Below are 25,240 nucleotides of genomic sequence, written 5' to 3' on the forward strand. Positions count from 1 at the left end.
TAAATGAGTGATCAGGGTCAAAGAATCGGCGGACTGTGACAAGTAGAGGAGAGTCGGATGCAGACAGGGCGAGAAACATAAGAGGAGGAAAAGAAAGAAATTGAGGCACAGAGAGGGAGAGTGACTTTAGAGGGAATATTATGTCAGCAGACCTCTGTTAATCAATGCAATTGTGTTTGGTACCGGAAGCCATGAAAATTGGTAGAAGAGATGGGGAATATGAAAAGACACCAGCGCGAGACGGAGCGGGGAGAAAGTGAGAAGGAAATGGAGAAAGAAGTAAATTGAAAATGATGTGCTGTTTTTTTGTGTGTGTGTGTGTGTGTGTGTGTGTGTGTGTGTGTGTGTGTGTGTGTGTGTGTGGCTCACATATTACCCAGGTAGTCATTATCTTTCTGAGAGGTTGTTTGTGTGAGTGTGCGTATACGTCTGTGCATACTGCATTAACCCTCATATCTCTCTTATCATTAAGCTGCTATACGAGCATTGCATAGCCATGCATTCATCTTGCGAGTGTGTGTGTGTGTGTGTGTGTGTGCAAATTCACACACTTGTATGTGTCTGTGCGTGGATGCAGCTGTGTGAGGGCGAGTGTGTTTACAGTGATCTTAATTGTTGTTATCATTCATGCAGCACAATAACCTCTTCCGCCCCCATCTTTGTCTCTGTCTGCTATTAACTCTCTCCCTCTCACAGCCCTCCTTCCCTCTAACGGCCAGTATCTAGCATTTCTCATATTATTCTTTCTCAGCCTGCAGCCTGAATAGCACCAATTTCATCTTCTCTGTTTCACTTTCCTTCCTTTCACTCAATTGTTTTGCTCCTCACTGCAATCCGTACTCCTTGTCCAGTATTTTCTCAAGCCAAAGCTAACTTTTGAAACCCCACAACTGGATTAAAAAGTCCTTACTCTGTCGCCAGTTTATGTCTTTCTCTCCTTGTTTCTACAGCCCTTTCTTTCTGTCCTTTTTACTATTTCACCTTTGATTTGAAGTGATGTTCTATACTGGACATAATAGAAAAAGCAAACACCTGAGTCTTAATTAATCTCTGCTTTTCTCGCTTCTTCACCTTCTTCTTCCACTCCTTGCTATCTCTCTTTCTCTCAGGCACCCTCTCTTAGTGCGATATATATCTGCCTCCCCCCTCGGCAGGTTGCCATGGTCGCCATACCTACTCTCTCTCTTCTATTGGTCCTGGCAGAGTGGGCAGGTCTGGTGGACGCCTCCCCCCACCTCCTGCTCCGGCCCAGCCCGCGGGAGCGTGATGCAGGGGCCATGATGAACTTCAACATCGCCGTGATCCACGCCGGTGCTACGGTGCAGGCAGAGGCAGCGGTGGCGGGGCCCGGGGGAAGGGTGCTCTACCCCGGCTTTGGCCGGGTATACGGCTCCCTGGGGGAGAGCGTGGTCACCCAGTGGGGCTCTGCTAACGTCATCTGGCTACAGGTTTGACACTGTCTCCTCATTTAGCCATACTTGAATGAAGAGAATAACAATGACCATCCATTATTCAAACAACCATACATTATTTGAAGTGAATGGGCAGCACAGTTACTGCAGTTGTGTAGGCTCTGCTGAGCGAGCGGGCATCTGGTTCTGCTCTTTGACCACAGCTTGTACGCCAGACATGTCATGCATACCCAAAAATGTCTTCCATATAAACAACACACACCACTCTAGTAGGTCAACTCTATTCGTCTACCTGTCTTGATCCCTCTCTCTCTTTTCTATTTCTTCTATAATGTCCCAGGTGAATGACAGTAGTCCAAAGACGGTGCTGTCCCAGCTGTGTGAGCTGCTGGCGGCGCGGCCCCTACAGGGTCTGGTTTATGAAGAGGAGAGGCCCCCTCGCACAGCCTGGGGTCCTTTGGCCCCAATGCTGGAGTTTGTCTCAGCGCAAACAGGACTGCCCATAGTGGCAGTAGGAGGGGGAGCAGGGCTAGGGAGGATGCCACAGGTAGGAGGAGGGAGGTGGGGGCTGGGGTGGGAGAGTGAAGAGAAAGTTTTGAGTGAGTGAGTGAGTGAGTGAGTGAGTGAGTGAGTGAGTGAGTGAGTGAGTGAGTGAGTGAGTGAGTGAGTGAGTGAGTGAGTGAGTGAGTGAGTGAGTGAGTGAGTGAGTGAGTGAGTGAGTGAGTGTGAGAGAGAGATAGATAGACAGGAGAGAATCAAGAATACAAGAGGGCAGATGTCCCAGACGTGTGATTGTATGCCTCCAAAAGTGAGGACTGTCCAACAATGATAATTAGGTGTGCTGTATACTGTAGCAGTATAGATTGACAGCACTTTGAATAGAGGAATAAAGGGGGAGCTGCTTGTATTGCCATAACAACTTACCATGTCACAATGTCGCACATCCTCTCTGTGAAGAAAAGGCTTGGGGAAGTGCCAGTGGGACGGAGGGGAAGTTGAAGGTCAGGGTCGCTGATCTGCTGAAACTCTGCAGTGTTTGATCTGTAAATGGCACCAACTGGGGCTGTCGCTCTGCCTCTGATGTTCCTGGGTGGGAGGCAATGATAAGACATGGGTGTGGGTATGAGTGAATAAGAGTGTGTGTGTGTACTGTACTTTACGGTGTGAGTGTCTATGAACAAGAGAAACTACTAGTGTGACATGTTATTCACCAGCAAACATTGCATGTATGCATACAAATCACAGTTTTAGCCATTTACTCTTGAGGAATTCAATGAACTTCTTTTGAAGCGGTACCCTCTCCTAGTCCTCATCCCCTAACATCCCCTCAACAGACTTTTAAAAAAAAACACTCCCTTCTGGACGTCATAAGAGAATTTGTGCAACAATCCTAGCTGTTTTAGCCCTGCAGCTGCACAAGTGCTATACTGCTCCATAAAACCTTCAAAGACCGCAAGGCCTTGATGTTGTGCATAGATATAAAGCATTATGGAGAGTTTGTAGTTCTTACTAGTCCAAATGCTTTCTGTTACTCTTAATCACTGTATCGTAGATGTACATTTCAGACACAGGGCAACTGTAGAGGATGGACTTTAAAGTGGAATGTTAAACCAAATCTGCTGCTCTCTTCCCCAAATCAGGAAACAGGTTCAATCTTTCTCCAGTTCAGCTCATCTACTGCCCTACAATTAGAGGTCATCTTTGAGGTGCTGGAGGAGTATGATTGGACAGCCTTTTCCGTGGTGTCGACACGTCACCATGGCTACCAGGACTTCCTGTCCATTGTGGAGGGCCTGACGGACGGCTCGTTCATCGGCTGGGAGAAGAAGAGTGTGGTGATCCTCAACGTGACAGACGACCCCGGGGGCTCACGCACACGCAGGCTGCTGAAGGAGAACGAGGCGCAGGTGAGACAGGGGGGAGGGAGGGGGGAAAGGAGGGAGGAAAGGGGAGGAAGTGCTGCGAGTAGAAGTGGGGGCCCCCTTCGCGACAGGTGGCTTTCCAGCTTTTTCCTTCCTTCCTTCGTATCTCCCTCTGTCCCTCCACATCTCTCTCCCCTCTCTCCTCTATCCCTCTGTTCTTCTCTTCCCCTCCGATTTGCCAAGGCATAAAAAAGTTCAACGGTACAGCGAAAACCATGAGTCAATCTGATTTGCAGGCACGTGGCATTGTACAAAGAGTTAAGTGCTAAAGAATTTTAACCACTTCACATACAGTTTCCACTAGAGTGGATATGGTTGGATAACATCTTAATCCAACTCTCTCACAATATCACACTATATATTTCATTCTATATCTGATTGTTCCAGCTCTTCATTGAAGATACTGTCCATGATGTTACCACTGATAAACATGGCCTGTAAATCTCGAAACACATACATATTTAAAAAGAGCTGTTAAAAGCTTCCATCTTTTCTTAAATATATGATGGTGTCACAACATAAAAAAAATAAAATGTAATTCATTAATTCATTGATGACCAGGATGACTTATGGTTTTTGGCTTTTACCTCTGGTGTGTTTCATACTGTAAAGCCCCTTTCACACATGAACTGTTGCTCGGAAATGATCCAGGGTTTTACCCGGGTGAGCTGTATGAACACAAATGTCCGGGTTATTCGAAACGAGGATATAGCAATATCGCGTGAAACAGAAAAATACAAATGTCCGAGGCTGAAGGAGGAAAGTAGTTTTAAACGAGGCCGAAGACAACAATGTCTGCAAATTGGACCTGCTGGCGTTTCAAGCCGACGTGGAAATAGTCACACAAGTCTAAGCGCAGCCCCTCTCCCAAGTTACCCGGAGCATTTCTAGCAAAAACTTTCCACATGGACAATCCCCTGCTGTTCCCTGCATGTGTGAAAGGGTAGATCCGCACATTCTCTGGGTCAGATTCTCTGGATATTTTTGGGAGTTCACGTATGAAAGGGGCTTATATATGTATACTGGATCCTTCTCCTACTATCATGGCTTGCTGGTTCTTCCCTTCCTTTCCTAACTTCTTTAAAACTTTCATTCACACACTTCCCTTACCCCCCTCAACTGGTTTCTTACCTACACACTCCTACACACGTCATTTGATTTTGTTTTAACCCTATCATTCTCCCTCATACCTCCTCTTTGACCCAATGATTTTCCTGTCAATGTTTTCACTTATCTGTGTTTTCTATGCTTACTCCAGTCCCTCCTCCCCCCTCTGCCTCCCCTCATGCATTTATTTGCCTAGAGACAAGCTCACAGTTCTGTTCTCCTCCATCTCTGTATGGCTATCTTTCATTCCTTCAGTCAATTTGTCCAGCCTGCATGCTGCATGTCTTTCTGGCCGCAGACTCCGCTCTCCACTGGCTTGGTTTAGTCTGGGTCTCAATGTCATCGCTAATGTCCCAGCATGGCCTCTGCAGCTGTGTTTGTGTGTGTCTGTTAGTGTGCATGTGTATTGGTTTCCTTAGACTCCACTCGGTGTGTTTCACTGTTAACATAACATACTGCCTGCAGCGGGTTGCCTATACGCAGTACTGGCTTTTAAACCCTCTTGCTTTCCACAACAACCCCCTCCTTCTTTTAGCCTTTCTGTGCTGCAGGGCAAATACATGCTTTTGGTTGCTTAGCGATGCTGTATATGTTTGCATTCACATGATCTCTCTTTCTCTTTCTGCCAATAAATGGTAAAGTCCTCTACTTTGTAGATGACCTGATGCAAGACTTTGGGTCAATTTCTACTCAAACCTCTTACTGTCTATCTTTTTTTCCCCATTCTTTTCCAGCTTCTGCCTTGTCAGTATTTTTTCTGCTCTCTTTCTCTCTGTGTTGTATGTCCCTATCTTTCTCCATTTCCCGTCTTTAGATATTGTGCGTGTCTGTTTATAACTCTGATTCTCTCCTTCCCTCCTAAATTCAGTCAGTCGCCCTGTTTCTCCCTCCTTCCTCCTCCACCTCTGTAAAGGCTGAATTCCACCGGCTGCCTGTCCGGTCCTTCTCCGCCCCAGCACGGCATCGGAGCTGTCAGGTTTTTACTTAAATCAGTGCGTGAGCGTCCACTAGCTCCGCTGCCACGTCTCTCTGCTCCGCTGCTGCTCCAGCTGTCCGGTGAAATACTCACCGCATCAATTTAGAACAGAACACATCGAGATAGACAGGAACACCGACGCCGACAAAACAATAAAACCTCCGGTTACTGTAAATTTCCAAAATAAGACACTCGGTGTACACTGCAGGTAACAATCTCAAAACGGAAACACATACACTCATGTCCACTGTTCTTTTACTCGTTCGGATGGCAACAATAACTTTCTGTGCGTTTGTTGTTGTTTAAATACCACATATATAGAATCAAATTATCAAGTGTGATCGCCCGTCACTTTTAATTACTGCGGGAACTCCTCGGTCTCGCAACTCCAGCTGTCTGGTGGCGCTTGCCGTGCCTGCTTTGAAAACGGAGCCGGTGGGTGTTGACGGACTTGGACGCAAGGAGCAAAACCGTAGGACACCGTACGCGCAGCCAGTGGAATTCCCTGCCTAATTCACTGGAGGTTTATTGGCATACAGGCGGGATTGTTTTGCCAAGCCATTACAGTTCAAAATCCAATGAGGGCGCAAGTCTTAAATTGTGCTCTCAGTCTCCTTCCCTGACTCTCGCTCCTTCTCTTCTTCTATGAAAGTCATCCTCTTTTTTTGTCCTTTGATTCCCCTTTGTCTCTTATCTTTACTCCGTCATTTTGATGTATTTCTTTTATTTTGAAATGCTCTCACCCTTTCTTTCTTCTCTGGTATTTGTCAGCATTTAACCCATCCTCTTTTCTGCTCAGCTCAGCTCCATCTTCCTCTTGTCTATCCCTGCATTTCCCCTCTAACCTATTTAAAACCCTCATTGGACAATTTCAACTTCCCCCCTCTCACTCCTCCTTCCCTAAGCACTTGCAGCAGCGAGCTAATCCATTGACACCGCTCAGTCTTTTTCTACATTCAAATTCTATCTTTAATGTTTTCTTCTCTCTTTCTCCCCAGCCTCAGGCTATCATCCAAACCCCTTCTTTCGCAAATATCTCCTATCTCTCCAGGCCCTGATTACACCAAAATATGTCATGCTTTGCTTTTTTCTTCCACCATCCCCCCCTCCTCCTTTCTGTTCTCTAAGGAGCCACATTTCTGTTTTCCCTACGTGATTCTTTTCCCTCCATCTCCTGATGTCTCCAGGACGTTTTTTTACCCGCCCGGCTTTTAATAACACATGTCAGAGTTTAACCTGTTCCCCTTGTTTTCCCTCAGGTGTGTTTGGTCTTTAACCTCCCCTTGCCCTTCCTGCCTATTTTCCTATGCTCCACCACGTACAGTTGTTTCATTTTCCCGTCTTGTTTTTACTCATTTTCATTATTAATAACTGTAACTTGTTTCATCAGGCTCATTACCCACCAACCCCCCTTGCCTGTTCCTCTTGCTTAGCACACATCACATTCCTCCATGCAGTCTTAGCACACATCACATTCTACTATGCAGTCTTCCCTCTTTTGTGGTGTCTGCTTCTCTCTCTGAATCCTTTCGCCCTGACTCCCATAAACCTTATCACATCAGCGTTACAGCTATCTCTCCTCTAACCTCCCCCAGCATCCTTGTTTTTTTTCTTGATATGGCCTTTTTCTATTCAACCTCCCCACCGCCCCGTTCAGTTGGACCTCTGCTCCAGCTCTATCTATCTTCCCCCTTACTTCTCCCAACCCTCTGTCTCTCTCCACGTCTCCCCTGTCCCCTCCTTATCTCACTAGTTTGTATGTGTGTGTGTGTGTCTCCCCTCGTCTCTTGTTCCTTCCCTTGCTTTCCTACTGTCCTGCAGGTACGTTTGCTGTACTGCTCCCAGGAGGAGGCTGAGTTGGTCTTCAAAGCCGCCTGGGCCGCGGGCCAGGCCGGAGCCTCCCACATGTGGTTCGCGGTTGGACCGGCTCTGGCAGGTCTGGGCATGGAGAGCCTGCCCCGGGCTGTGTTTGCAGTGCGGCCTCAGGGCTGGCGGGACGAGCCACGCCGTAGGATCGCTCGCGGTGTGTCTGTGCTGACTCACGGCGCAGTGGCCATGCGCAAGGACTACGGAACCACGGGAGGGCCAAACTTTGTCACCAACTGCATGACGGATGCCAACCAGACCCAGAGACTTCGGGGCAGGATGAGGTGAGAGGGAGATAAGAGGGAGAATGTGAGGAGGGATGCAAGAGAGAAATGTTTAAGCTCCCAGACAAAATATGTGACAAAGGAAAGGAAATAGGAAATAGAAACAGGAGCATGTGTATTATTCTATGAAATGAGTTGGTTTGTAGCCAATATGAGCTGTCAGGTAAATGGGAGGAGTTTGTACATTCAGTGTCAGGGAGCAGGCACAGAGAAATATCTGAATTTGGAGCTGCTGGCTATCATCCATGCAGAATAGATGTTGTTGGTGCGTGTAGTTGTGAGTTGGCAAAATTACCCCAGCATCTGTAGCAAGCGGACCGTGTCTCATGTATATTAATGAGCCAGCTTTAATATATTCCTCGTAGGCTGTGCAAACAGGCAGCCGCACACTCTAACAGGTAGTACAAGTGGTTCTGGTTATCATCTTGGTTCATTTTCAGCGTCACTTGATCCACATACATGCCACACACAACATATGGAATAGAGACCACACCAAGGTTTTTCAGTGTACTATGAGCCAAGCGTATAATCAATACATTTATTTGCATGATTTTTGTAAATGAAGCAGGGCACAGTGTTGAACATGAAGGGCAATGATTAATCGACTGTTCTGTCTGTTTATAAACTTTGTCAAAGAACAGAGAAATAATCAAAATTTGCAGTGCTACCTGCTGTTCACTGTCTGTAACTACAAGCTGTTGTTTCAGTTTTCTGTCATGTAAAAAAAGCAAAGCTTTCAGGTTTTGTATTTTGAAGCCAGCAAGATGACAAGGGAAGATAATTAGAGCGTCAAGTCTGTCTCGTGTGATTATCAGACAAACTTTGGATGCAGAGAGCACGATTGTTTGACTTCAAAGGTCCTGCCAGTTCTGTGTGTCTGATCATTTGTCTGTAGATCTGATTAACAGACAAGCCCTCACTGTCATCAGAGAGGTGCTGTGACTTAGTTTCAAGTGGGAAGAGATAAGGGCAGTCTTATTGTTGTATCAAAAACAAATCTTATCATTCCCATATTCTACTCTTCTTCTCCAATACATTTAAATGAACTCATTGTTGATTATTTTAAAACATACTGTATTATAAAAAGTTATTTACTTATTACAGGTATTTCGGCAACATAACGCTTGGTGGTCGAGACTACTCTTTCAATGGTGATGGTTACCTGGCCAACCCCTTCCTGGATGTTATTTCCTGGACACCTGGACGTGGATGGGAAGATGTAAGGACATGACATTACTTCTTAATGTCTAATGATGTGCAAGTCTCACAAAAAGAATCGGCATGTTTTATAAATTACATGATACACTAGTAGATTGTTTATAATTGTTTTTGTCTGCGCAAACAGTTTGAATCTTGGTGATTCATGAGAAACTGTAATTGTGTCCTAGTCTGTGAACATTTGCAAAGACAAAACCACCTAGCAATGGAACCCAGAGCAGGTTGTGTGCTGATTGGAGCAGTGTTCTTGAGTCTTGATCTCTCAATGTCAGCTCTAGGAGCAGATTTGTGCTGCACTGGCATCTGAGATAAGAATATAAAGCTGAAAGTGAGGATAGCAGGGTCACATGGATTAATTTCCATGTAAAGTTCACCATAGCTATCGCTGCCCGAGGCAGAGGAGAAAAGCTGGTTGCTGACCATTTCACTGATTTATGCGCTCCTTTCTGTGGCTGTTCAGTTTCAGCTGTTTCTATGTGTACCTCTGCTATTTCTTTGTAAAAGCCCTCAGAAAATACCACAAACGAGCACACTCACACACATATATAACGCTAAATCATTTATCTGATTCACACACATCTAATGGTTATTATTTTTTTTATAATTGATTATCTGTAAATCTAAAATGTGTGTTTTTAAATTGTATTTAAATTATATTTATCTATTTATATTACCTTGGGGTTTCTGGACTGCTGGGAAGACATTATCATGCCCTGCGGGAAATTGCGATGGATCAATATATCAATAAAAATAACGTCACCTAAATCTTTTGTGATTCTGTAGAATGCTTGTTGTCAAAATAAAATGACGTGATAATCATTGAATATCTCCTCTCATTCCCCTACCTGTAAGACTGTGTGCGCTGACCATAGATAGTATATAAAATAGATATAGCGTCCGGGCTGACCTCAGTTATTCCTACTGCATCCAATTCTCCTGGCTTATGCTTGTCGCCATCTTGTGCGATTCTTACTCCGCCTCACTCACTTGCCGAAAAAGGGCATCGATGTCACGTCTGGGGGAGGGAGATACGCCCATCTAGCTGACGTATACCTCTGAGGCGAAGTGAGGGACAACGGGCGGATAGCTGTCACTCAAGAGATCGCGCCCCTAATTAGTCATACATTTTAACCTCCAAAAGAATAAAAACTAGCCTGCTAAAAAGAAATGCACCCCCCTCAGTGTTGTCACGGAGATATGACCTAAACATACAGACTAGAATGGTTTTGTGGACCAGCCCGTAAATAGGTTTAATAAGACTGTGAAAACGACCTGTTTTCACAAGCGAGTCAACAGAAGATTGCTCACTTTTGGTACCAATTCCTAGTGGCCACCGGAAGGTACTGCAATGTTTGTCACTTCCTCATTGGATGCTGGTAGAAATTGCTGTGGTTAGGGCTTGGCGCTGACATAAACAGAAACAGCGCACGTTCTGTAAATGGGTATGTGAGCAAAGATTGTGAGAAGATATTAACTGATTTTGACAAAAAGGGAATTTAGACAACAAGCATACTCCGCATGCTGAATAGCCGACTCCACTTTTAAGATTATAGATTCACATGTTTTCAAGTCTGTCATACAATAAGTACATACCCATATGTACCTTTAAAGACATATTGTCTGCTGTAATCCTCCTCCTTCTCCTTACTGGTTGGAAAGCCATACCTTCCTAGTGCAATTCCATGGTAAGTGATGGAGGACCAAATCCAGTCTCAGTCTTTCTGCTAAATGCATTTGAAAAGTTTGGTCAAACCGAATGAGGATTCAGCAGTCCGAATGATCAAAATCAAGAGGTTATCCAGTCTTTTTAGTATTGAATTTCCAGTATTTTTGACTTGCTTTGCCTGAATTTTGGAATGTATTGCTACACAGAATGAGGACTGTGGATTTAGTCCACCAGCTTTTACATAATTATAGCAGTATGGAGAAGCCGGAATAGAGAGGACAAAGTATTTTGTCTTTAAATGTACAGTACATGTGGGTAGGAGAGAATTGCATTTGGACCGACTTCTTTGTGTGATCATATCTTTGAAATTAAAATGAAAATAATCAATAGCTGCAGCCCTGCAGTCATACACATCTAAATACATTTGATTTTGTCGTCCTTTTACTGAAAGCTATGTTCTGATCAATAGTTGCTGATTAGTGCTTCTTTGATGCCTGTGTTTTCAAGTGTTATGGTCAAATGAAATGCAGATTAAAATAATGCTGAAGATCTCTGGCTGTCATTACCATATGTTTGTATACTCACCACTGTTCTGTGTGTTTGAGTGCCTTAAAGAAGTGCATACATAACCGTATGCACTTCTTCCAAGCACCAGTGCCCCTGGCATGTCATGCATATTCTATAAAGCTGTGGTTTGTTCAGAAATCCTTAATACGAAGCCCTGTCACCTGTTGGAGATGTTTTTCCCTTTAATACGCAGGGATTTTACTCTTGTCAGTGTCAAAAGAGAGAGCCACGCTCATTTTCTCAACCACACACCAGCACCTTAACACAACACTTTACATAAATATAGACACACAGCACTCTCAGAACATACTGTACACTCTGAAACTGCACAAACACACGCACGCACGCACGCACACACACACACACACACAGAGGTGGTTCTCAACCTCCTGCTGGTTATAACAGCCCATCAGAGTCCAGTCTCAGCTTGTCGTAACATGCTGACTCCTGACATATTTCTCAAAACCCTTTCAATTAGAAGCTCCTGCGCTGGTCCTTCGACTCTGTGCAAACCCGGGGTACAAAACCCGCCCACAGACACACACGCTTAGAACTTACATAAATGTCCACATGCGTGTGCACACAAATGAGGGCAGAAACTGTACCTTCCACACATATGCTTACACCCTTCTTGCATAAACCCCTCATGCACACACACACACACACACACACACACACACACACACACACACACACACACACACACAGGATAAGATGCCTGTATCTGCCTATTATGCACATCCACGCTGTTGGCTCTCCCTGAATATTTAATGTTCTCTTTACAATGAATGCACCATTACCTAGAGCCTGGGAGCACCAAGCCTAGCTTACTGAAACACTGCAGACTAATACTAAAGGTTGTCCAGCATTAGCATGGCTTGTTTCAGCTACAGATACAGATTAATTTAATGAGCATTAGTTAACGCCACTCACAGCTGCTAAAGAATGACATGTTTCGTTTAAAGTCATAGCTTTCAAACTTTTGCTCTGAATCAGATTTTCTTTGCCCAAACATATTCTAGCAATTCCAAAAGAAGTGGCATGGCGTTTCTCTTTTTCTGATATTTGTGTGTGCGTTTCTTGAGGTATTTGTCTGATACAGAGTAGTGTGTTCTCTATCTGTTTCCTATCTTTGTTTCTCGAGTGTGTTTTGATTGAATGCTGTTCAGTGTTGCTGAGCTGCGGTCCAACTGCAGTCGAAATATTGTCATTGATTGTTGCCGCCTTGTCCCTCTCTCCCTTCCACCACTTGCATTACACTACCAAACTTCACACTCCCGTCCTGCTTAATCACTCACATTCTATATATATATATTTATATTCATATCGTTTCTTTTGTGCATGCCGCATCAGTTACAACTGCCATGACACTTAGACAAGACTTTTATCAGGTGATCATGCCAAGATGTGTCACATAATGCAGCAAGAGAAAGGCTCATACAATAAAATAAAAAAACTTGGGTGTGGTTCTGGCTTTTGCTGCTTTGAAGAGTCTGAATATGCAAGGTAACATAATCCAACACATCCAGAGTGCAAGCAGTGCAAAGAGAAGGAGAAAAATAGATACAACCAAAGGAATGATCGACAGACATGCTATGATAAAACATTATAAAAACCATCAAAACAGACATTGGGAAAGATTTTTACCTGCTCCGCCATTGTGGGGGCATAAACATTCACCCATCTGTCGCTCTGCACGTGCACCGGCAGTGAGACGGGTGCCGGTTTGTAGCGTTCTCTCTTCTGATTGGATATCAGTTTCCGTATCCCCGAAAAGTTTATTTGCCAATTGCATGCAGAGCGGGTGACTGAGAGATCGGCTTTATGAAACGCGCACACTATGTAAGTGATCACTGTATGAATAAAGAGCGATTTAACACTTATATTAACCATAGATAGTAAATAATATGGATGTAGCATCCGGGCTGACCTCAGTTATTCACACGGCATCCAATAATCCTGGTTTGTGCGCGTCGCCATTTTGTGAGATTTTTACTCCGCCTCACGTCGGGGGGAGGGAGATGGCTGACGTATACCTCCGAGGCAAAGTGAGGGACAACGGGCAGAGAGCTGTCACTCAAGAGATCGCGCCAATACATTTTAACTTCCAAAAGAATACAAACTAGCGTGGTCCAAAAAAAATCACCCCCCTCAGTGTTGTCATGGAGATATGACCTAAACATACAGACTAGACTGTTTTTTTAATCCAGGCCTGAAAGGTTTAATAATGCTGTGAAAACGACATGTTAAACATTGGAGTCAATGAGAAATGGCTGTCTTCTGCATCCAGCCCCCAGTGGCACTTCCGGGTTACTACAGCTTTGGTCACTTCCTTATTGGATGCTGGTAAAAATCGCTGAGGTTGGGGCTTGATATTAACATAAATAAATCGCTTACTTCACCTTTAAGGTCCACAGGGGACACTGAACAATTTGGTCTCACAAATTATCATTCGCTAAGATTGTTAAAATCACACTGAAATAAAAAACTGTAGCCAACTAGCCATTGGTCCCACATGTGGTTTTTCAACGTGTGAATGCATTTTCAATAAAGTCAAACTTTAAATTAGAGAGGTATCCAGTTTTTAATATCTTTAAACCTTCCCCAAATTATATCCCGTTATACGGTAATACCTTTTGATAGGCTTCCTATTGCTACATTTTACAAGATTAGATTGAACTAATCACTTGTACATGCGCCAAATACTAATTTTTACTGACAGCACTTCACACATCACAATCTACGTTTCAAACGAGGGAGAAGAACGCATGTCTTTTACTTATTAAGTATTTTAAGCTGCATTCTTATAATAAAGATACTACACAGGCATACTATCTTGAAACACAGAAAATACCTCCCAACCCTAGTCAGATTAAATTCATAGGCTATTCCAATGTCTATAGGTTATACATGTGTATTTCTGCTTGCTACTGAATCACTTGGTCACCATAAATCCCTGATAAGCCATTGTGTGTGCAAGCATGAATCTGTGAGTTGCTTGCTTTCATTCAACTCAAAACCATTATATGTAAATTATTGTTATTTTGCTCAATGTCTGATTTGACACTAAAGTAATTAATAGTACAAACATATCTGGATAACCACTATAATCCCATCAATCAGTGTAGCCTAGCCCTTCCACACCCATATAGTGTCAGGTAATTGCTGCCAACTAAGTGCCAACACTGCCAACCCACATAACAAGTATTATTCAGGGCCCAGTGTTCTAAAAAACACAGAGTGGGCACAATATCCTATAATACCCGCACAATATAATGCAATCTGGTACAGGACTACACTAAATACAACCTTCCCTTCTTGAAGCTTACTTTACTCATTGTAAGGGAGATGTTCATTCAATCAGCCCTGTAGTCATTTAGCGGCCATAGCTGGTGATACAGTTGGGCAGGCTATTGTAAAAATTGTAATTGTCTCCCCCATCTGTAGCATGCAAATGAGGGCAAAAATGAATTGGACTCGTTATGATTATTACACTACCCTCTCTCTGTGTGAGAAAGTATTGCACTATTCTAAAGTACAGTTAGAGTATGATTCTTATTATTTTTATATTTAAGTGTTGTATAAATATATTTTAAAAAAGTATACTTTAATGTTTGCTTCACTTAAATTGCATTTAAGTATAGTTATTAAAAGGGTGCTATGTTTGAGTGTATTTCTAATGTGCTTAAGTATAGATAGAAAAAGTGTGCTATGTTTGAGTGTATTTTGTGTTAAAGTTACCTTAAGTATTAGAATTTAATAAATAAAAAAAAGCATTTATAGCTAGTTTCATAAGAGTGCATTTATCATGGGTTGCTAGTGTCTTTTTGATACAGGCTTTGTGTTCAGTAGGTTGAGACTACCTGGTTTTGTATATCATGTTAAGCAAAGGTGGTTGTATCCATAAAATACATGAAGTGATTGTGGCAATGGATTGTGGGTTAGTATAGCTACTCCACCTTTCTTGAATGTTTCTCTTGTTTGTTCCCCCAGGTAGGCTGGTGGGAGAATGGCGTGCTGAGGCTTCGATACCCAGCCTGGTCCCGCTATGGGCCATTCCTTAAACCACCTGATGATGCCCAGCACCTGCGCGTTGTCACGCTGGAGGAAAGGCCATTTGTCATTGTGGAGCTGGCGGACCCGGCATCCGGGACCTGCATCCGCGACTCCGTGCCCTGCAGACGTCCCCTTAACGCCAGGTTTGAATCCATTAGATTTGAGGCTGTGATCTGGCATTTCCTAGATTTCTTAAATGTAGTTGCAGGCAATTCTGGGCCATGTCTTATACAAACCATAGACTGTATATAAAACATAAATAAAAAGCTGGTCTGAACTCAGTACTACCTCATGAGTCTGAAGCTCCCATGTCCTGAGTAAAAGAATGCACAGCTGCAGCACGGTTAATACGTCATAGCCCCTCTGATAGTATAACAGAGCAAAGCAGCCAATACAGGCACTTTCATCAGAGGGTCATATGCTCAATCACCATTGTTTTAACTCACTCTTCGATAGATAGAAACTTGAAAGATAATAAACTAGATGTTAATGTGGTGGATTACATCTTTAAGACAATCCTTAAAATAAGATTTTATGTTTTGAAATGATAATGTTTCACCCAGAATTACAATTTTAACAGGAAAGTGAAGTAATGATCATAAAAACCAAATGCAGAAAAAAGGACCAGTAGCTCTCTCTCTCTATTACGAATTGAGTTCTTGAGTTCTCACGATGCTATCCAATTGAGAAGACCTCAATCACCTATCAGAACTGTGGGCTCTTCTCTCCCTGACCATAATCAATAACAGAGTTCTCTCCAGAGGATCAGTGGAATGACTCAAGGGTCTGGAATCAGATATGACCACAGTGGAGCTTTATGGTTCATCAGCCTCTGAAGGGATGACAGCACCTATCCTACCACTGGTCGATCAAACCTGTCACCGAGGGGCTTGGCCACAGTATTCCTTGTGTGACCATTTTCTTTTGATTTGCCCCCTTTCTTTTCTTTTCCCTTTGTTACTCATTCAATGTTCAAATTTACCATTACACACCATGTCTGGATACAGTTTTAAGGCTTTTTGATTGACACCATTTTTTTCTCTTCTATGAATCTGTTTCACAGTGCCATCACTGATGGTGTGGTTCCCATGAAACAATGCTGCAAGGGCTTCTGCATTGATATCCTCAAGAGATTAGCCAAGATTGTTGGCTTCACCTATGACCTTTACCTAGTGACCAATGGGAAACATGGGAAGAAAATTGATGGGGTTTGGAACGGCATGATCGGAGAGGCAAGTATTTGTTAATGTGTGTGTGCGGGTGCTTGTGGTTCTGCCTGTCTGCCTTTGTGAGCAATGTGCTCTCAATGTCGCCCTGCGTTACTTGTGTATGTGTGTAAAAGGCTTTGTATGTGTGTGTGTTGATGTCTGTGTGGGCCTCGGCATATTTTTGATGTTGCATTTCGAGTCAACCAGCTGCATAGTAAGTAGCATTCCCTCAGCCTATACTCCAGTGACCTGGGTGACCAGTTAGACGTGTCACATCAATCGCTGTGAGAGTTATGGCCACTTAACCACTGCCAGCAATCAGACAGATGTCATTTATTATAGACACACACAAATGTGCAGACAGGAACATAAACTGTAATAGAGGGCAACAGTTACACAATGCACCATAATTTTTTTCATTAGCTGTAAACAGGATACAGTACGCATATCTGCATATCCGCACAATCACACAAACACAAAGCAGCAAAAACACATCTACACACATTGTCAGACACCCCCTGGCTAGTTTGCCATTATCCTTGATATTTTCTTGGCATTACTCACTGAGGTTCACGACCCCCCATCAAGAAAGACGCAGAGATGCTGGTGGGAAAAAAACAGGCACACACAAACAGACACATCCTCGCACACATACTGAGATCGATACAAGGGCCGCTGTAACATTGACAAGCCCCGCTGTTTCTATCTTCGTCCCAGGGGGAACTTGCCAAAAGCCGGTTGTCACCGGTTCCAAAACAGTTCCACTGCACGTTCCTGCTCCATCATTTATAACTTCAGCCCAGGCCAGAGCTGTCTGTCGAATCTATTTTCAAATGCAAGAGGCCAAGCAAATTTAGTTTTCTCAAACTAATGTCTGTCTTTTGATCAGATGCTCCAAAGCCTGCCATTCTTTGATCAGGTAATGCAGAGACTTGACAGAGTTGAGGGGAGGTTGCTTTGCTTTCCGCTTCGCTTAATTTTTCTGCTGATTTGCTCTGAAGAGCGGATGTGCCATGTCTAATGTAGATTAACATTTCACTTGTACAACCAGCAGACACAGCAGTTTTTTAGGTTTTTCTAGATGGTGGCTGGGAGCAGATAGGTCTCAGCTCAATCTGTATGCTAAAAAGATGCACAATAGACGTCATGTTCAGTATTTGTCTTTTTCTAGTGCAGGCACATTTGTGAGTGTACTATGGGTCAGTGTGAAGAAATGTCCCAATCTCACCTGGAAACAAACCTTTTGTAGACTCTGTTCATCTATAACTGCTGCAGGAATTAACTCTAATTTGAATTCGGACTGGTTTCTCGTCCCCTTCAGGTGGTATACAAGCGAGCGGACATGGCCATTGGCTCGCTGACTATTAATGAGGAGAGGTCAGAGGTTGTGGATTTCTCTGTCCCTTTTGTGGAGACAGGGATCAGTGTAATGGTCTCCCGCAGCAACGGAACTGTATCACCATCGGCATTCTTAGGTAAGTGGCTCTGTTTATGTGAGGTGGTTAGCTGATGTACAGAATCTAATCTAATTGTAAAGTGTTGAGTTTGCATAAAAAGCTGCTGCTCCTTACATCTAGATTAGCCGTTACTTTTCCTTAGCTGCTTGTGCCTTTGCAACTTGTAGTTTTACTCCGTCAGCAGACGCAAGGCTCCAGTGGGAGAACAATGTTATTGGCCTATAGATGCACTGCATTGAAATGATTGTAAAAAGGAGTGTGTGTTTATGGACTTGTGAAGAATGTGTTTGCTTCAGTGGTTTTCTATTTTCACTCATCTCTGTGTGTGTGTGTGTGTGTGTGTGTGTGTGTGTGTGTGTGTGTGTGTGTGTGTGTGTGTGTGTGTGTGTGTGTGTGTGTGTGTGTGTGTGCGTGCGTGTGTGCATGTGAGTGCGTGTGCGTGTGTGTGTGTGTATACGTAATACATCATTTGCCAGGTTATTGTCCCTTCTGATAATATTGATATAATAATCTTTATTAAGGACTCAAATGGTCCACTCACATCCAACATACACACACACATAGAACACATTAAAATACATTACTCAATAAAATACTGTACTAAAATAGGTGCAAGCTATCATGCCAATGCTTTCGAAGCCTGGATGTGAACCGATAGCCCATCATAGGGTTGGTTAAGCCCATAATGATGCCATTCTCTGACAAATCCAAACGACACATGAAACTGAACATCAACTTTCGCAACAGTGCCTGACATGTAGGTACATTAGAGGACACAAATAACTGGCTAGCACTGTGCCACCTAGGAACACGGAGCAACAACCTCATGGCATCATTATATGCCACTCTAAGCCTCTGCATACAAAAAAATAAAAAATAATAATAATGATAATAATTAACTGCAGTAAAAAAATTAAAATATTCTCTTATGCTATTTGCTTATTTAAAGTGTCTTTTGTTTCCCTTCAAAGAGCCCTACAGTCCTGCAGTGTGGGTGATGATGTTCGTCATGTGCCTGACCGTTGTAGCTGTGACTGTCTTCATTTTTGAGTTCTTCAGCCCTGTGGGCTACAACCGCAGTCTCCAGAATGGCAAGAGTGAGTATTGGGTCTTAGCTTTCTGTCTCTCCCAGTCTTATAAATGGGTTTGCGTGGAGTCCATTGCTTCTGCCGCACGGGCCCAATGGACAAATATTGAACCACCACAAATAATTTGTCTTTTTTAATGTGATTATGAACTTTTTTGTTCATGTTTTTAAATGTATTTTCTTGATGTCTAATTGGTCAGTTGTGGCAATCGAAATGTGCTGCTCTGAATTCTTAACTGTGAGCGGGGTGAAGAAGAAATTATACCTGCAGTATATTGAACTGCGTCCAAGTTTTCTTGATATTAAAGCAGTCATTCATTATTTAAAAGCATAGTTTGTACCCTTGGGATGTTCAGTAGGCCTGATGCCTCGGTCCAATACCCAACCTGACTCGCCTCTCTTACTGCATGATTACTTTGCTCTACATGATTTTACCTCTCTGTCATTCTCCCATTATATCCCTCTCATTCACTCTTGTCTCCCTCCTTCCTTCCTTCCTCCTCCACTCCTGTCGTATAAAGGCAAGAGGAGTGTTTGAGCCCTTTGAATGGTGATTTGCACAATGTGCTTTAATTATTTGTAAGTTCAAGCTGCAGCTGAATTGAAAGCTGCCATGCCAAGGAAAGGTATATTCACTACCGCCTTATGAGCTCCGGTGTCAAAAAGTCTGAAAGGTATTTTCATATACAGAAAACCCATTTTAAAGATCATTCAGTGAGTTTAATTTGAATTGGCTTCTGCTACTGCTCAATAAACTATGGTGCCGTGTATTGGATGCCTAGAAAAAAGTTCATGTTACAACAACTCATTACACTAAATGAATTGTGCTTTTTTTGTCTCTCTCTTTTTCCCTCATCATCATCTTGGCCAGAGGCTGGAGGGTCTACTTTCACCATAGGAAAGTCTGTATGGCTTTTGTGGGCCATTGTCTTCAACAACTCTGTGCCCGTCGAAAACCCCAGAGGAACAACGAGCAAGATCATGGTATTGATCTGGGCCTTCTTCGCTGTCATCTTCCTGGCCTCCTACACTGCTAACCTGGCTGCTTTCATGATCCAGGAGGAGTACATCGACACAGTGTCAGGCCTCTCGGACAAGAAGGTGCTACCACCACATTGCTTGAATACTGATTAGGTATAGGGAAAGCAGAAGGAGAATTAAAGTCTTAGCGTGAGCCAAATCCCATGTACTCGAATGTTAAATTGATTAAAGCACAGGAATTTAGAAAAGAATAAAATCTCATTTAACGACGTAACTCAATTACCACCGTTCTTGAATACTTAAAATACCGTTATAAATACTACTTTAAGTCCACCAAGGACTGCTTCGTCTCTCTTTTTTTCAAACTATTTGACTGTGTATGGAGTGTTGCAAGTTTGTTTTAGAAAGTGGACAGAAATAGGTCAGACAGATTGGTGCACAGCCTGCTGTGTCTCATGCCCCTTCCGTCTTCCTCCCTTGTGTCCCTTGGCTCCTTTAGTTTCAGCATCCCGAGGAGCAGTACCCACCTCTGAAGTTTGGCACGGTGCCCAACGGGAGCACAGAAAAAAATATCCGCTCCAACTACCCAGGCATGCACCAGTACATGGGCAAATACAACCAGAGAGGAGTGGAGGATGCCATACATAATCTCAAGACAGGGTTGGTCTGCTACAATATGACTTTGTTTTGCTCATTCCCTCACATTTACACGTATCCCGCTCAATTTATTTCTCCACATCCTACTTTTTTTTGCACAAATTATTGTTTGTGAAATGAAGCAAGTTGTTACACATTACAAACCTTCCTCAGGCAAATATAAAACTGTAGTGTAGTGTTTGTTTGCTTGAGTCAAAATATGTTTGTCTGTGTAGGCTTAGACAACAACAAAGATGCTCATGTAACAAATTATTTCTGCACAGATCGATGCGTTTAAGAAAACACTTAAAAAAAACATTTTACATGACAGAATTGCTCTATTGTGAAGGATACAAGATAATATGTCCAAGCAACCATGCTTTTTCTTCTTTTTTTGATTAAAAATAAATAAATTGAAGCCAAAAAAAAACACATACACAAATCATATGAAGTAGTTAACTCATAGGTCGCTGTTACCAGGCGATTAGAGAAGGTTAGACAATTGAAATAGCAACATAGAAAAGGCTCAACTTGGCTACTGAAATCTATATTTCATTGTGAAATGTAAGATGGTCATTGTCATATAAAGAATATATGCGTTTTCCTTCTGATGACACATGAGGAAACTGAAAACTAGCAGTTTTGAAGCGATTGCATCATACAATCTTCTCAATGTTGCCTGGTTCTCATAGAAGTGTAGATGTTCAAATGACTATTCTCAGATCTTATATCATTTTTTCCCCATTTTTCTTAACAGCAGTTTCCCCTAAAAAGTTGAAATTTGGAAAATTCATTCCATACTTCGGAAAGAGCTGTTTTCAATACGATCTAAGGGATGCCTTGCTTTTTGGGGGATTTTTTCTCCCTCTCGTTTTGGCAGTCCATCATACACCGTGGCATTCTCTACAACTCTGAATAACATTTCACATCTTTATGTCACACGTCCTGCTCTCCTGCACAGATTCTCTCACCTTTACTCTCTCTCTCTCCACCTTTACCTCTCTCTCCACCTTCATAGCTGTCTCAACCCACCCCCACAGTGCTAGCAGCACTTCCCTCTTAAGTTTCTAGTAGAATCTCTATCACCCGTCATGTCTCGAATAATCCCAGTTTACTTTATCCTAAGCCTCTGTCATCGTTTCTCCCGCCCCTTTTGCCTTGTCGCCACAATTGTAACTCAGTGTTTAACATGCACAAAAATAAGGAACTTTTCTTTTTTTCTTTTCCTCAGAGCTTATCTTTCCATTCCTGTCAGTCCTCATCTGTCCTCTTATTTGACCCTCTTTCCCTCTCTTTTCTTCCTCTTCTTGTTTTGGTCCATTCTGTCCCCTGCCCCAGTGTGCCTTCTCAGTGTGTCTGTATTTAAACTTTATAATCCTCATCACTCTCTGGCTCTATCCCATGTCTTTTCCCCCTGAAGTGTGTAAATCTTTTCCCCCCTCTCTTTCTCTCCCTTTCCCTGTCACTGCGCTCTCTGCGCCGTATAAATCCCCATCCTCCTCCTCCCCTTCTGCCTCCCCCTGCCACTTTCCCGCTCCCTCTTACTCACACATCTCTCCCTGATCGCATCCTTACTTTATTCTCAGTGTGTTTTCACTCTCTCCGTCAGGCCTGCTTTACTTTTCCACCATTCCTCCCTTTTCTATCATGCTGTACGCCCTTCCCTGTATGCCATATACTTTTGCAGCCCAACTATCCTCCCAGGTATATTGCAGTGTTCCACCTTCATATCTCCTCCCCCCTTCCTCCGCCTCTCTTTTCATCCCTCCATCCGTCTGTCTCTCCCATTAAATGATGAATGAATTCTCCCTTGATCCCTTTACAGGAAACTGGATGCTTTTATTTATGATGCTGCAGTATTGAACTATATGGCCAGGAAGGACGAAGGTTGTAAGGTGAGGACAAACTTCACAAAGGCACTACTTCTGCTAACACTAAGATTCGTAATGTATTTCTGTCTTTCTTTTTGTCAGTCTTTTTTCAATATCTGGACTTTGTCCTTTTTTCTTTCTCCTTTCTTCCAAGGTGATGACCATAGGCTCGGGGAAGGTTTTTGCCACCACAGGCTACGGTATCGCCCTGCACAAAAACTCGCGCTGGAAACGTCCTCTTGACCTGGCCCTGCTGCAGCTGGTGGGAGATGGTGAGAACTGTGGGGAGGGGGAGAGAGGAAAATGAATTAGTACAATGGAGGGGCAAAGGGAAGGTCATGGGTAAAATGACAGGATAGAGAAACGAGCAACAGCGTCAAGCAACGGGGGGGGGGGGCGGGGGGGGATGGTGGGTGTATGGAGGACAGGGGGGGTAGACGAATGAGAGAATGTTGAGTAGTGGATCGGGGGGCCTGTGAGCAGCAAGGAGAGTGATGGCTGTAAGTTGTTTTGATTGTGACGGAGGGAATAATGATGTGTAGGAGAGGGCTGATGGTGATGGCAAAGAGGTTTGTCGGCCTCTTTAATGGCTACAAGAGTATAGGGGCAAAGGGGGCGGGGTGGGAGCGAGAAGAATATAATTTGTTTGTTTCAAGCATTGCAGAAATGGCTCGATTCTGTTCTGTGAAGGTGCATATTCTCTTCCACTGTTTTCACTGCACTCGATCTATCTAACTTTCATTCTCTTTGCCCTTTTCCTTCTCGGGCTGTTAAAAAAAAGGATTTACGTGTGTGAGTCAATGTTGTAAAAAGAGATCACGACAACTTGTGCGGCGACAGATTTACACTCATTACAGATTAGCCGAGACTGACACAGACAGTGAGAAAGTGTGAGAAAGAATTAAGCAAAGAGAAACACCTGAAAATACCCCGAACATGAGATGTGTGAGGTGTGCTATGCTGAAGAAAACAAGAGATACCGAAAAACGGATCGGATAATTGAATAGTTGATAGCTTTGGGAGCATTATTAGTATGTTGTTTGCCTGCTGCACATCTCGGATTAATGTTTGACAGAGAGAAGCTCTTTTTAGCAATAGTAGTCAGTACACTAATGCTTGACTGTCATTTTGCACAGTCCACCACACGCATTTATTGCCTCAATAGGATGCTGCTTGTTTGGCTTTTCCTTGTGTTTTAAATCAGCTTTGCTTATGGCGTGGCGGACAAAGCCCTTTAGCTGTTTCTGGCAAGCAGACACTTTAGCTGCTTAGACACTGATAATGCCAATTTGGTGCCAAGATCTATTAAATAAGGCTGGGGCTGAATAGTTGGACACGGGAATGTGTGTGTGTGTGTGTGTGTGTGTGTGTGTGTGTGTGTGTGTGTGTGTGTGTGTGTGTGTTTGTGTGTATTTGTTGTGTGTGTGTGTGCAAGAAAAACAAAGAGCCCAGACAGCCTTGACATGCTATGTCTGTTGTGTATTTTAATTCCTGGTGTGTGCCCTTGTCATTGCAGCTGTTTTGTGTCGCAAAAGCCCTTAACATCAGCTGTGCCATGGATGATGTTGAATGCTGAGGGTTCTAGTAGTAGGCAGGCATTATTGGAGTGGATTACTAAGAAAGAGGATTGGTTTGTTTGGATGGAGAGGGAGGGGAGGGGAGGGGGCCTCACATTCAACCTGACCTCAAAAGCTGCATCTCAACAATCGCCCTGCGGCTCAAGGACTCTGCATCACACCTTGAGCTGGGCTAAATCATGTCACTGTGTTACATCATTATCGTGCCATGCCATGTGGAGTCATATAATTTTACAACTGCATTAGAGAATAGAAGGGCACTAGAGAAGTCTGCCACAGCTTTGTCAACCCTGTGAGTGTACTGTTCTCCTTGTTGCTGCCTCTGGTGATTCATACCACAGCTTTCAGAGATGCTTCATTGATCTCACTATAACTTGTGTCCTGATGAAGGCAAACTGCTGAGCAGCAAGACCTATTTTTTTCTCTTATCAGATCCACTCCTATTTTTTTTTGCATAGTATCAGTATTTTTTATCCAAGAGTATATTATTCAGTAAGTAGACATTTTTACAAAAATTTAGAAGCTGGATTTGCAGCTCTTGGCTGGCAGGGTGTTTTTCAGAAATCTTGCAACGAATGCAGAGAGGTTTGTCATGTTGTGATAAAAGCGCAGGGTTGTACGGGTCACGGTTCGCTGCTCAACATCTGGAACTCATCGTCTCCGGACATGTCTGGCATCATGCCACATCTGGCACACTGCAAAATGCACAACCTATACATGCAGGCATTTGCACATTTTATATATATATATATATATATATATATATACACACACACACACACACACACACACACACACACACACACACACACACACACACACACACACACACACACACACACACACACACACACGGGTTTGACTTGTAAAGACACACACAAACAGTTTCCTTTATTAAATAACGTCTATGCATGCCAGCTCCGTGTTTGCAGCGTGCCAACTCTACATAACCTGACCTGCCAGGAACGACAGAGGTGGAGGTTGGATTTGACACACCTGTCAGATTTGGCAGGAATGCGCTGGCTGTAACTGCGGCTGAGGTGACTGCCATCACAAAGGTCTGAGGGAAAGGGAAAAAACGGCAAAGTGTAGGAAAAATGGTATAAGAGGGCGACAAAGAGGCACAAGATGAATCACTGGAAGTCAAATGGCTTGAGATGAGACTAAGAGCTTAGGTAACGGATTGGACTAGGGACTTGTGAAATGCAGTACAAACATGAGACTGCCTGCCTGTTTATCTGTACTCATCACTAAGACACCTGTTGTTTTCATATCAGGCTCCTGTTTGGACACACAGCTGCTAACGAAGGTCAATGGCACAGATACATCCTCTTCAATAGGGCTATACT

General features: G+C 43.4%; 1 protein-coding gene across 1 annotated transcript in view; it reads left to right on the forward strand.

Annotated features, from left to right (window-relative positions):
* Positions 1-1,160: 1,160 nt before the first annotated feature.
* Positions 1,161-25,240, forward strand: part of grin2db (glutamate receptor, ionotropic, N-methyl D-aspartate 2D, b) — a gene marked incomplete at both ends in the record, with an annotated part of 31,206 nt that continues 7,126 nt past the window's right edge. Inside the window, 13 exons of the mRNA XM_080039293.1 lie at positions 1,161-1,448; positions 1,753-1,959; positions 3,053-3,319; positions 7,239-7,567; positions 8,672-8,786; positions 15,012-15,217; positions 16,138-16,306; positions 17,604-17,757; positions 18,711-18,836; positions 19,698-19,927; positions 20,307-20,467; positions 22,269-22,338; positions 22,469-22,586. Of these exons, the coding sequence (XP_079895419.1) occupies positions 1,161-1,448; positions 1,753-1,959; positions 3,053-3,319; positions 7,239-7,567; positions 8,672-8,786; positions 15,012-15,217; positions 16,138-16,306; positions 17,604-17,757; positions 18,711-18,836; positions 19,698-19,927; positions 20,307-20,467; positions 22,269-22,338; positions 22,469-22,586 (2,440 nt within the window). The remainder of the gene's footprint in view (positions 1,449-1,752; positions 1,960-3,052; positions 3,320-7,238; positions 7,568-8,671; positions 8,787-15,011; positions 15,218-16,137; positions 16,307-17,603; positions 17,758-18,710; positions 18,837-19,697; positions 19,928-20,306; positions 20,468-22,268; positions 22,339-22,468; positions 22,587-25,240) is intronic.

The sequence above is a fragment of the Ammodytes marinus genome, assembly GCF_949987685.1.
Source record: "Ammodytes marinus genome assembly, chromosome: 13".
NCBI classification, from domain to species: Eukaryota; Metazoa; Chordata; class Actinopteri; order Uranoscopiformes; family Ammodytidae; genus Ammodytes; species Ammodytes marinus.